We start from the raw sequence: 14,076 nt of genomic DNA, 5'->3' as shown, positions 1-14,076 counted from the left end.
GCAGAATCCATTTGTTTTTGGTTGAGGTTTTCAGTGTTAGGAGTTTGAGGTCGGGGAGCCCAAGCAGAAAATGATACGTGTTATACTTGGAGAAGAACAAAGTATGCTTTGAGCAAGCCAAAGGCATAGTGTCCTTTTTTAAGCCCAGCATCCTAGTATATACATTTGATATGTTTCAAACTATCTTTATAATTTTTTTAATGGCTCTTGTGGAAATTTTCTTGCTGCTTTGTGTGCTGTCAATGACTATCAGAAATTCAAAGATGAGTTTGTGGTCTATAAAAGTTAAAAACATAACACGGAGCACTGTTAGTTAGGAAAGTCTTTATACAATTTTGATTCCCCAAAAGTACACTCATCTTACATTTCTGACTTTATTATTATAACTAATATATATAAACTCTGTGTATATGAGTCTGAAAGTTCCCCAGCCATAGTTAGGTAACCCAAAACAACTTTATTTCTAAATCTAATATAGTCTGTTTCCTTTTATAATGACCAGTATTCATTGAACTGGTATACTATAATTACTTAAATCATCTCTTACTTCTGGTTTTTAAATTCCTTTTATTTAAAAAACTGTAACTAATATATTCGTATAAACATTTTGTTTCATATTTATATAAAAATAACAAATTTTTGAGGTATTTTAAATTATTTCCTTGATTTCCCATTTAGGAGTGCAATCACTAGATTTAAATGTTTATTTATTTTGAGAGAGAGAGAGACACTCATGCAGGTGAGGGGCAGAGGGGGAGAGAGAGAGAGAGAGAGAGAGAGGGAGAGAGAGTGTCGCAAGCAGGTTCTGCTCTGTTAGCACAGAGCCCAGTGGCGGGGCTCAATCTCACAAGCCGTGAGATCATGACCTGAGCCGAAATCAGGAGTTGGATGCTTAACTGACTGAGCCACCAGGTGCCCCTGAAATCAGTAGATTTAGACCCAAAAACATGATTATTACTTTCAGAGGATTTGTAAGTGTGGTGTATCATTCTGACAGAAACTAAAATTGAATAGTTACTTCCTAGATTATACTATAAAAGAAACTTTATTTATTTATTTATTTATTTATTTATTTAAAAGCTTAAAGGAGATTTTTTTTTAAGTGTATTTATTTTGAGGGAGGGAGGGAGAGAGAGAGAGAGGAAGAGAGAGGGAGAGAGAGAGAGAGAGAGACTGAACCAGTGAGGGAGAGCCAGAGAGAGAGGGAGACGGAGGAAACTAAGCAGGCTCTGTGCAGACAGCAGAGAGCCCAACGCAGGGCTCAAACTCACGAACCGTGAGATCATGGCCTGAGCCAAAGTCGATGGATGCTTAATTGACTGAGCCACCCAAGTGCTCCTAAAAAAAAACTTAATTTAGAATTAAACTAAAGTTGGGGCGCCTGGGTGGCTCAGTCGGTTGAGTGTCTGACTTCGGCTCAGGTCATGATCTCATAGCTCATGAGTTCGAGCCCCGCATCTGGCTCTGCTGACAGCCCAGAGCCTGGAGCCTGCTTCAGATTCTGTGTCTCGCTCTCTCTCTGCCCCTAACCCACTTGCATTCTGTCTCTGTCTCTCTCAAAAATAAATAAACATTTAAAAAATTAAAAAAAAAAGAATTAAACTAAAGTTTCCATTATTTTATGTTACTGTCATGAGTGAGGTGGCAACGTGGTAGAAGTTAATGTGCTGTGTTCCTTGCATGTAACAATTAGCTTCTTTCTTACATGTCTGAAAGGGTACTAGTTAGCTATATCCTTGGAAAAATTGGTACAACGATCACTCAAATAATTCTTCATGTTTTCAGTATAGCTTGCAAGCTAAGTGGCCATGTGCAAGTCACTTAATATCTTTTTTCCCTCAGTTTTACCATCTTTAAAAAAGGTGATATTAGAATCTGTCTTCCAGGATGGTATGATCAAAGTGTCCAGCATTATAATTTAGTAACCACAAATTTTGCTTTCGTTTGATTTAGTACCATACTAAAGTAGTTAACTGCTATACAGACATCAACCTTTACTAACACTACTACTTCATTACTTAAATGTTCATTTTATTGGAAAACAGTGTAGTAGTCCTCCTTTGCCCATGGTTTTGCTTTCCATGGTTTCAGTTACCCAAGGTCAATTGCAGGTTAGAAGTGGATGATCCTCCTTCTGACATATTGTCAGAAGGTCAGTAGTAGCCTAATGCTACATCATAATGCCTATGCCTTTACCCCACTTCATTTCCTCACATAGGCATTTTATCATCTCACATCACAAGAAGGATGAGTATAGTACAATAAGATAATTTTGAGTAAGAGACCACATTTACATAACGTGCATTACAGTATATAGTTGTAATTGTTCTATTGTGTTATTAGTTGTTAATCTCTCAGTGCCTAATTTATAAATTAAACTGTATCATAGCTATGTATCCATAGGGGAAAAAAACATAGTATATATGGGATTTGGTACTATCGGCAGTTTCAGGCTATCCACTGGAGGGTTTTGGAATGTATTCCCCATGGATAAAGGGGGATTGGGGATTATTCTATTTTGCAAGGAGTAAGTACAGGATCCGAAGTCACAACTTGCCTGGATTGGAATTTCAACTCTGCCGGTTAGCTGTGTGATTTGGAGTAAATTATGTATCCCTTTAACTCTGAGGTTCTCAAGCATAAAATGAAATTATAATAGTAATAAAATTTAAATGGAGGTGTATTTAAAAGTGCTTAACACGGTTTCTGATACATTCTAAGCAGCAATAAATGTTTCTTTCCATAGTTATTTTTAGCATAGTTATTGTGTTATTTATTACTGAATAAGTAATTTCTTCAAAAAGTAACCATAAATGTTTATTATCCCCTTGTTCCTATGAGTCACAAATTCAGAAGCAACATAGCTGGGTGGTTCTGGTTCCATGTCTCTCATGAGGTTGCAATCAGGATGTCAGCAGGGGCTGAGGTCATCTGAGTGTTATTTTGAACCTAATGGCCATAAATTTTACATTTTCCAGACTATGTCTTCAGCGGTGGTACAGTTATATGCAGCAGATCGTAACTGTATGTGGTCAAAGAAGTGCAGCGGTGTTGCTTGTCTTGTTAAGGACAATCCACAGAGATCTTATTTTTTAAGAATATTTGATATTAAGGTGAGTTTTGTTTTGCTTCCACTTTAAACTGTAGGTGCTTAGGTTTTTTATTTCAGTTACGATTTTTACATATATTTATGTATGTTACGTATGTAATTTTTGTTTATCCTGTATGTATGGTTTAATACTTTTTACATCTTGGGCTTTCCCTACATGCTCTCTTTCTAATGATACTCTTCTATTTCATCTTGTCCCATACAGAGTAGTATAAAGTCCTTTCAAGGAACTATAAAAGCGTATTTTAGTTTAGTATGTACTGTTAGTTACTTCAGCCTAGGCTTAAAGCATAATACAGTATCTATAATAATGTATTTGCTACCCATTTTTCCTTATGTTGTTTCTCAACGTAGGTATGTTTACATTTTCACAGCTTTGTATCTCTCACATTCAAACACAAATCCACATTGTTCTAGATTGGATGCCCATTCTCAGGTATTCATTTCTTGTAGTTACCATAGAAGTAATTACCTTTTTGCAGAGATGAAGTCTCCATTTATCTTTTAAAACCTTTTCTATAAGTAGGCTTTTGTAATATTTATATGTGACAATAAATATAACCAAAAAACCCCAAAAGACATTGACTTTGAACTCTCCTGGATGATACTTACGGATAGATTGTATGTCAGCCTCTGTATGTTTAATTTCTCTGGGCCTTGGCTTATTTATTTATAAAATGCGAGAGCCATCTGCGTCTATTGCAAAGTGTTTCCCTGAGATTAAGTAAGATTTAAGTTACTGTACTTCGTAACTTAGTGCTTCTTAGCATCCACTTCTCCATACTCCAAGACAGCTGAGAGATGTGGGGTACTCCTGTTATCAGTGGCTTAACTATGGCAGTGATTCTAGGGGATGGGCAAACATTCAGTAGTTTGAAAGAAACCCATAGTTGTTTTGACATACTTCTCATCACCAATGAGAAGCACTATTTAGAAGTAAAGTGCACATATAACTCCACAAAGAGAAAAGGAATGGGTGGTCCTGTGTGTATAGTGAATTCTGAATATTTTTAAGTCATGGTCTAGGTAGAACTTTGCTTTCAGAATAGGGCAATACTTATCTTCCTCTAACTACTGATTTCTAATTGTAGATAACCATTGCTGAATGCTTGGCAATTAGCCACCTTTGGTATTAAGGTTAATTCTGTGTCCTCTACTACAGCCATACATATGACAATCCAGTCACCCATGGCTCTCCTAACCAGAGTTTACCCTTGGTGCACCTTAATCATCAGTCTTTTTCTGCACATGATTGACACTACTTTTACTGGTAGTATTAGGGAGCCACTGTATAAAATTTAGGAGTTCAAAGACTGTTAGTGAACAGTACAGAGAAGGTATATTTGACACTCCCAGCATCTTACAGAATTGAGGAAAAGAGCATGAAATGTTCCTATAATGTTTGATAGCACACGGTCTATTGCCAGTGGAACTAGGCATTGATCATCAGTGCATGTACAGCAGTATTCTATTCCTTCTGTCTGACATTGATGACCTAGTAACTGTTCTAGTTACGTATTTGACCAGGTAACTGTATTTGGGAATACAGGCTAAGGAGATTGTATCTTGGCATACTGAATTAAGCTCACTCGATACGTAGTTTTTATGGAAGAAATACCCAGAATTTACTATTTTCTTATTAAGAAAACACCAATTAAATTATGTTATATATATTTTATGCATATCTGTGTTTTCTGTGCATGTAAAAGCTATTATTAATAAAAACAATTTGCTTAATAGGAGTCATCTATTTTGGTTTATTCCTAGAGATTATCTTTTTGTTAACTCTTATTTTAACTGTTGTTTTCTAGGATGGGAAACTATTGTGGGAACAAGAGCTATACAATAACTTTGTATATAATAGTCCTAGAGGATATTTTCATACCTTCGCTGGAGATGTAAGTCATATTTTTTTTTTTATTGCCCTGTTTAATGTAATTGTTTTTACATTTGTCTGTGGAAAGCATCTATGAGCTTTCCATGTAAACACTGTATAAAATAAAAAGAATTATTTTACTTTTAAAAGCATCTTCATAGATAGTAAAGAGGAAATGGCTACGATTTTAAAGGGCCAAAAAAACAAAAAGGATTTCAAAGAGTACTGTGAATATAACTTGCTACGTGAAAAGAAATTTGGTTTTCATCATCTTTTTGTCTTTGGGCAGATAGCTTAATCTTTCTGGCATTTAGTTTTCTGTAAAAATGAAGTCTGAATTGCCCACTAATCCATGATATCTTTTAAACATCGAATATTATATTGCCATTCAAGTTATTTTGTAAAAGAATAGTTCGTGACTTAGGAGAGTACTAAAATAAAGTAAATGTGTGTAGGGGGGAGAACAGAATTTCAAAAATTTATCGCATATACTTGGGGAAATTGTTAGAAGGATTTCCATACCATATGCTCCCAGGGATTGTCTGAGTGTCTAGATTATAGGTGATTTTAATTTTCTTTATTTTCATATTTGTATTTCCTAAATTTTCTATAATAAGAAAAAAGATGGTTGGATTAGATGATCTATCTTTTCAAAAAATATTTTCTTCTCTAGCTATTGTTTTCCACATTTTTCTTAATAAAATATAAATATATGTAAATATATAAAAGTATGCATTAAGTACCATAATCAATAATGTCAGTGTGTTTCCACGTTTTTAAATAATTTACCTGAATTAAAGTTATAATTTAAATAATACCTACAGTTAAGCTGTAAAATAAAAACATTGCCTAGTAAAGATAGAGCTGGCCTGCATTTGACCAACTTTTCTGGTATTTGCTTTTTCTAAAATCCAAATTATTTTATAGAGCTCTGTTGAAGGATCAAATTTTTTTGTTTCTTTTCTTGTTGTTGTTGAAGATAAAGTATTCAATTTAATTTTGAGTGTCCACTGTGATAGGCAGCTTTTCTAAGTGTAGTCTTTTACTTTGCTTTTTCTGTGCTTTTAGCATTCTTAGGTTTTTCAGGTAAAATTAAAACTTTAAGGTAAACTGAATCTTTGTTAGTAAAGTCAGCTTTCCTTCTTCAGAAATGTACTTTGTTAGCTATCAACATTTTCATTAAATAAAGCTAAATTCATGTTTTTTGCTGTTTACCTTTTTTGCTAAAAAAAATATATATATATATATTTCAGACTTGTCAAGTTGCTCTTAATTTTGCCAATGAAGAAGAAGCAAAAAAATTCCGAAAAGCAGTTACAGACTTGTTGGGCCGGCGACAAAGGAAATCTGGTAAACCTTTTTTTTTTTTTTTTTTAATTCTTTGAAACTGGAGCTGGCAAACTAAGGCTCATGGGACAGATCTGGCCCACCACCTGAAGTTTTAGTGAGACACAGCTATGTTTATTGGCTTACATACTGTCTGTATAGTATGTCTGTGGCTGCCTGTTTGCCACAACAATAGTTGGATAGTTACAACAAAGACTGTATGACACACAAAATCTAAAATGTTTATTCTCTGCCCCTCTACAAAAAAATAAAAATAAAAAAGGTGATGATCCTTACTTAAGAGGCATATTAAGAACTAGTTTTTTTCAGTTTACTGAAGAACTCATTCTGATAACCTTTTTTTGTTGGTAATATTCCATATATACTGACTCTTAAATTTGCGTTTTTATGGCATTGTTCTTACATTCTTAGAATATTTAATACTTTGTGAACAAAGACTTTTTAGGCAAGCCTAGAAGCAAATAAGCCACGTTGCAAATATAATCTGTAAACACTGTTTTGTCTCTATTTTGTCCCTAATGTTATCTATTATAAAACCATGAGAAACGCAGTGTAATTCATGAGACTTTAATATATGTAAGATAATTAGAGAATGATGCAAGATAGTGTAGAACTTTAAATTTATTGGTATAGAAATATTTGTTAACAGTCTACTGTTCCTGTTAGGAAGTGGGAGAAGGGTGATTAGGAAAGGTGAACCTCTCCAAAATCATCGTTTTAAGCAAATCAGTATTAGGAGAAATAACATATGGGTATCGAGATCAGCAAATAGATATCCTTAAAACTATGCCATATGCTCCTTGAAAGTTTTCTGTATATCTGGGGGTACATGTTACCACTGTGTTCAGGGATGTGCTTTACCAATAAGAGGGACTAAGCCATGAAAAAAATAAGACATTGGATCTGGAAAACTGGAGTGTAAAATCATGTATTCCATTTTATACTTCTCCATTAGTATTTTAATGTATTTCCAAGAGGGAAGTGAGGTAAAAATGAGAATAAAATGAAGTAAGCTGTTGCTCACTATTGCCTTCTTCTTATATCTTAACTGTAATGAGCAAATAGGAGAATTGTTAGGGACCTATTTTTTGTTACTTCTTTTTGGGATCAAGGACATTTACCACTTGATTCCATGCTAGGGAAGAATTTAAAGCTATGGAATAATTTATGGTTTAGTACCTTATTTCAGGGACATGTGGTACTCGGCCAGGGGCTTTCTGGGGTTCCTTTTAGCCAAAATATGTGGCGTTTCCAAATCAAAGCGAGTAAAAAATGTTTCTTAAAATATAGACTAATTGACTTTGAAATAGGAAGGTCACTTAAAGGTGTCTTCAGCTGGTATAGGAATTTCTTTTTACGCAGTTCCTAAGCATTTAAGCATGGTGTTTCACAAGCAGAAAGACCACAACATTAGGGAGTCAGCTGATTCATCTTTGGGTAGTCCTTCATGCTAAGTCAAACTCCAGCTAACCTCTCTTTAACTTAGATGCGTGGAGTCTGACTTTTGGAGCAACAAAAAATTAGTCTGTTTTCTTTTCCTCCCAGTAGCCATTTAATAGTGGAAGCCATCTATCGTGTTCTTACTCCTTCACTTCTTTAGTTTAACCAGTTCCAGTTTTTTACTCATCACATGATGTAGTTTATAGACTCATCCTGAGTACTGAGCTCTGAATCCACTGTAGATTTTTATGTCTTCTTCAGATGGTTCAGATTTGAACACAGTACTCCAAAAGTAGTTTCACTGGTTCCATGATACTAAAACACATCTCTTGATTTGATTAAACACTGTCCTGCTAATGTTTTAGCAAATACCTCACATTAGTACCTCCCATTCATTGTTCAACCAAGCCATCGTTTTTTTCATATGTATGGCTTTCAAGCCAGGATACCGTCTTATTTTTAAGTTACTTTTTAGAATTTACACTCTGAACTTTATATTTATCTCAGTATATTTCCATATCTGTTGTCATCACTTTAAGAAGTATTTCCTCTGGTTGCAGAGGTGACATCACCTGAGAAATGGGAGATTGACATTCATTGATATAGACAGAATTTGATTACGTCAAATGTTTCAAAAAGTTACTTCATCAGACCACCAGATGGAGTTAATACATTTATGTTTCCCATTGCCAGGATTTTCTCACTTGTCCTCCAGTTAAATCCTATTAATTTTAGTTTATGGCTATTTATAAACTAATTATTTTTATTATATCATCATTTATGGGTATTTCGCTTATAATTTTGGACAACTTTATATTAGAAAATCTCTGGAAATTCTATTTGTTTAAAATTCTTCAGCCACTTTGAATTTCTTAAATCTAAAATGATATCAGACCTCGTATGTAAGAGTATGAATACAAAGGATTGGTAGTTCTCCTGGTTTTATTCCTTCCTAATCTGCTGTAGTTCTTTGTTATTATTTTGGTCTATTCCGGTGCTCAGTTATCTCTGTGTATTTTCATTACCCTTATGCTTTCACTCAGTCCTGCAGCTTGAAAACTGTCCGTATGCTGAAACCTTCCAAAGTTTTATCTGTATTACTGACCCCTCCCCCCAACCTTCAGACTAATTTACTTCAGTTGACATCAGAATAGCTTTCAAACATAACATATCTGAGTAGAGCATTTGATCCATGTTCCCTGACCCCAATTAGACCTATTCCGACTCCTCTCCTAGTCTTCCTCAACTTGGTAAAATGTTCCACTCTGGCTTACCATGGTCCCTTGTAAATCCTATCCATGAGTCCATTGTCTCTTCCTTCAAACACAGAATCTGGATCTGTTTCTCACCACCTCTGCTGCTGCCTCCCTAATCTAAGCCACCATCTTCTGTCATCTAGACTACCCTGACTCCCTCACTGGCCTTTCTCCTACCACCCGGTGCCCCTTATGATCTCTTTTCCACGTAGTAGCCAAAGTTAACTTAAAAACATAGATTAGGTTATGTTACTTGCCCTATTGGAAACCCTATAAGAGCTTTCTATCATATCTAAAATACAATCTATATTCCTTCCTTGACCTGTGGGACCCTACATGATCCAGTCCCTCCGTCTCCTTTGACTTCTCTCCTTTTACTCTTCTCTTGGCTCATTCCAGTCCAGGCTTCATGATGTTCCTTCATGCTATTCTTTCCTTAGGGCCTTTAAATATGCTGTTCCCTCTCTTAGTTTATTCAGATGTCAGTTCCTCAGAGAAATCTTTCTTAACTACCTGTACGTTGACTTAGGAATTAAGACAGAGTTTAGGTGAATTAATATTTTATGTTGCTTTTTATATTACATATGCCTAATAATGTTATTTTAATTTATTTTCTAACAGAGAAAAGACGAGATCCCCCAAATGGTAAGCTCTTTGATACAAATTATTGATGAAGAAGATTTTAGGTTAAAGTTTAATCTTTTTAGAAACATATCATACATTAATACTTAATGTTTAGTATCTGTGATCAACTACTGTAGTTTATTGTGTTATTTTAAAACAACAAAGATGAGTCTTAGAAATGTACTATTCTTTGACTTTTTTGTAGCATGAAGGAAGTCTCCATAGGGTGACAGTCAATATTATATCTTCATTCTGTATTCACAACTGATTAAGTTGAGAAACTATAATCTTGACTTAGTATCTTCTTTGAAGAGAAGGAAGATAAATTCAGTCTGCGTACTTTAAGATGCGTCTTTTCTTTTTTTTAATTTCAAAATATAATTTCACGCTTGTAATGCAAAATTAGCCCCTGGGAGAATGAACACTGACTTTAATGGTATGTTTAGAGCTAACAGTAGCTGTATCTAACCCTCCTTAATTTGATAAGGAACACTTGAAGTGTTGTGGATTTCATTTAAAAAACAAACAAAACATGTATACCAGAAAGTAAAAGCAGAATACTAAAATAAAAAGGACAAAGTCCCAGATCTTTAGGGCAGAGATTCTCATCCTTGACTCCATAAAGCATCTCTGAAATAGTGTGTTAAATTTTTAAGTGTATATATTTTCTCTGGGGAGAGAGGATGCAGGGCTTTCATCACCTTTAAATGGGGTCCCCGATCCTGTGAAGGTAAAGAACCATTGCTCTAGGAACCTTCACTATAATGGAGAATACTACTTTTTCCTTTTAAAAGCATCTCACATCCTCTCATCAGAGTTTAGATAGATTATTCAGGGAAACAAATAATACAGAGTTCTTAATATATGACAACTACTGGTGATTGTTAGGGTTTGTTTCTTTTAAACACATATATTGCTTTCTGAATTTATCCTTAAATTTGTTTTCCTGATATAAAAACATGAATCAAATACTGCTGTATGACCGTTTGGATTATTTACCTTATTGTAATAAAAAAAAATGGCTGCCTTAGGTAGCCTTAGGGCTTATCTTGTGCCAAATTTTATATACTTTGTCTTTAAATGGAAATCTTAATTTATAGGACTTCTTTGGAGATTAAATGAAGTAATCAAAGTACTTAGCATAGTACTTAGTAAATATTAGTTATCACGATGAAGACAATAACAACAATAATCATACCAGCTCCTATTACTGACTACTTACTCCCAGCCAGGTGCTGTCAGCAATCTTACGAAGTAGCTGCTGTTATCTCCATTTTATAGGAGAGCAGCAGGGGCACAGGTGAGTAACTTTCTCAAGGGCACAGAACTAGTTAAGTGGTAGGGCAGGATTCAGTCTCAAGCAGTCTGACTCCACAGCCCACCCCCTGAACCACTGTGCCATGTCCAGAAGATTTTGAAAGAGAAACTGAGACATAAATCAGTACCCCAGGTCCTGGGGCTAATATGTGGCAGAGGCAAAGGGAGGCAGAAGCTGCCGCGTCAGAAGTCCTTCATCCGTGAACTTTTACGTCAGTGTTGGAATTCTCTGCCTTGTTGGTGTCCTCAGTACTTTAATCTTTTTGCATTTATTATTCTGCATTCTGTGATTCTGCATTCTGCATTCAGCTTGTATGAATACAGGGGGAAGGCTTCCTAACGGTGGCATCTTTGGGGAAAGTAACCTGAGGTTTTAAAGTGTAGACGTTGTACAAATAATATAAGTTAAGGGTGTAAATACCTTATGGGGTTTTAAAATTTTTAATCTTTTCAGTACATTTAAAAATACTTCCGAAAAGGCACCTAATCCATGAATACAAAGAATTTGGATATTCCTTATGTGACAGTGGTATCTCACCATTTTCTTACTTCTAGTTAGGATACTCATAATTAAATATAGTTTCTTTCTCTGCAGTTGCTCTTGCTTTGAAATCTTCAGACCTGTAGTTTTTACCCTTAGGTGCAGTGATCCCAAACTTGTTTTCATTAAATGACAGTTATAAAAATAGTACCATTAAAAGGCAAAATTGCACTAACCAATATTTGTATATTTCTTTATAAAATGTACATATAATATGGTATTAATATATTACATAATAAAGGATGAAATAAAAATTAATAGAAGTTTTAATGTTTTTTCCTGATGTGCAGTCCTTGTCTTGCTCTCCCCACTGTGGAGACCGCTGTTTTGGAGGCAGCATATTACTTTTCTGCATTTGGTGCCCGACCAGCAGATGCAGCGGACACCGTAACCACCTTGCGATGTCCATGCTGGTGCTTTGACTTCCACCCTCGTTTAGATTATCAGTTTAGCAGGCTTTTCTCGAATTGTAACTATTAAAAAGACACTTTATGTACAAGTAGCATATATTCCTGAAATGCAGTTCAGTGTCTTCTTCACTAACTCCTAATCCGTGCATCTTTCTTTTTTCTTTATTGGTCAGTCTCACCTTTTAGCTTAGACGCTTTCCAATGATTTGTTCTCAGCTTCATGACTGCTTGACATCAGAGGCCTCTGGGCCACGTGTTTCTCAACTATTTTACCTTGGTGAGAGTTCTCTGCTTTTTATGAAATTAAGGGGAGGACTTTAGTTTGTTCTTTTAGTTTTAAAATTAACTAGAAATGCTGTTCAGTGAGAATATTAAGAAGCCTTTTCTGTGACAGTTGTCTTTAATCAGAAGAAGGTAATTTATCATTTGACTGTTTTTTGAAAAAAAGAACGGAAACAGCCTCCTCCGTTATATATTTACTTAGTATATGTTCTTAGGATGAGTATAATTTCGTAAGTGGAAGAATTAAATTACTTTTTACTAGAAGTGATTTAAGAGTATCTCTGTAATCTCTTACCAAATCTCCCATAAACCTTCCTTTATTAAAAAATGACTCTGTGCCTTGTACAGGTTTTTACTTTTTTTAGTCTGTCACTTTTGAAACAAATATTTAATTGGGCTTTAGAATGCCATTTTAAACTTATTTCTGAACACCTTCTAACTCTAAATGACTATTATCGACAGAAAGAACCAAGTACCCATTCCCTTGAATAGTAGGAAACTTTTTTCTAAATTTTGAAAGTTACTAGTGAGTATTTATTAAATAATAAACTGTTTATAAACTAAGAGAACTAATAAATTGGTAAGGAAATTGTATACGGTGACATTTGTAAAGTTAGCATTATCAATCACCTTATGGTTTGACATTAGTGTAGGAAGTACAATAGTAGTTAATAGAAAGGGTAGTGGACCAGGAACCAAGATTGCAGAGTTCACCTTTGCCTTTGTCACAGTTGTGTGACTTTTGATAGGTCACCTGACTCTTCACCTTAATTTTCCATCTATAAAAGGAAAAGTTTAGGAAAACAGTCTAATTTCCTAGCTAATACTAATTTCCTATACATTGCTATAATTCAGATTTTCCTGTGTAGACTTAACTAAATAATATTTTAACTGGTACTAATCAGATTCACGTGTAATGATTCTAAATAGCTAATTCAAAGGCTTTATAAACTGCTTGGCAGACATATAACAGTATATCCACATCTCATTTTGGGGTAGAGAGAGGAGGGGAAACACAGTCTGACTACAGTAGGAGTTAAACTTTTTCATTCTACATACCACTTATATTTTTTTCCTGTCTTTATCCTTGAACTTTCTTCAGAGATGGCTGAATTATTTTCTCTAGCGACTTACAAATCAGGCTTACAAGAATCTTAACTTTTTAAAAATTCCCAGAGAAGAATTTATTAGCTGGGATAATTTAAGCTATTAAACTTCCCTTTAGCCAACTCTACTTACTGTTTAGAATATCCACAAAATAATAATAACTTTTATATAACCCAAAGCAGCATAAAAATATTTTTATTTTTGTTTTTTTCTAAAAAGTAATAATAGTTTTGTTGTTGTTTTTTAATGGTGAATCTGGCTGTTCCTTTATAGTTACTATTTGAACACCTATTTCAGGAGGGGTGGTATTAAAAAACATTTTTTTTAAACATTTATTTTATTTTTGAGAGACAGAGTGTGAGCAGGGGAGGGGCAGAGAGAAGGAGATGCAGAATCTGAAGCAGGCTCCAGGCTCTGAGCAAGCTGTCGGCACAGAGCCCGACGTGGGGCTCGAACCCACGAACTATGAGATCCTGACCTGAGCCGAAGTCAGATGCTCAACTGACTGAGCTACCCAGGTGCCCCAGGGAGGGGTGGTATTTTTAAAGAGAGTGCCTCACTCTGATACTCCTAAATCTGTCTTAAGTCACGTCTTGAATTGTATTAAGTATAAAGATAGAATAAATAGCGCTTTGCCACAGCTTATCATGGATGGTATTGCTGATACTGACTTGTAAAGACAAATTATAAGAGGGAAGGCAGAAAGAGAAGGATGAGAAATAAAAACATCATTAGATAAGCCTTTGTGTATGACACCAATTTAACCT

At 34.9% G+C, this 14,076-nt stretch overlaps 1 protein-coding gene across 1 annotated transcript in view; it reads left to right on the top strand.

The window, feature by feature from the left end:
• WASL (WASP like actin nucleation promoting factor) overlaps positions 1–14,076 on the top strand; it is a 62,025-nt gene that overhangs the window by 28,388 nt on the left and 19,561 nt on the right. Inside the window, 4 exon segments of the mRNA XM_053896633.1 lie at positions 2,979–3,113; positions 4,921–5,007; positions 6,239–6,335; positions 9,650–9,673. Of these exon segments, the coding sequence (XP_053752608.1) occupies positions 2,979–3,113; positions 4,921–5,007; positions 6,239–6,335; positions 9,650–9,673 (343 nt within the window).

This window comes from Panthera pardus, unplaced genomic scaffold (assembly GCF_024362965.1).
Source record: "Panthera pardus isolate Hobbes unplaced genomic scaffold, ASM2436296v1 HiC_scaffold_8, whole genome shotgun sequence".
Classification (NCBI taxonomy): Eukaryota; Metazoa; Chordata; class Mammalia; order Carnivora; family Felidae; genus Panthera; species Panthera pardus.
This window is presented reverse-complemented; position numbering and strand designations above follow the sequence as displayed.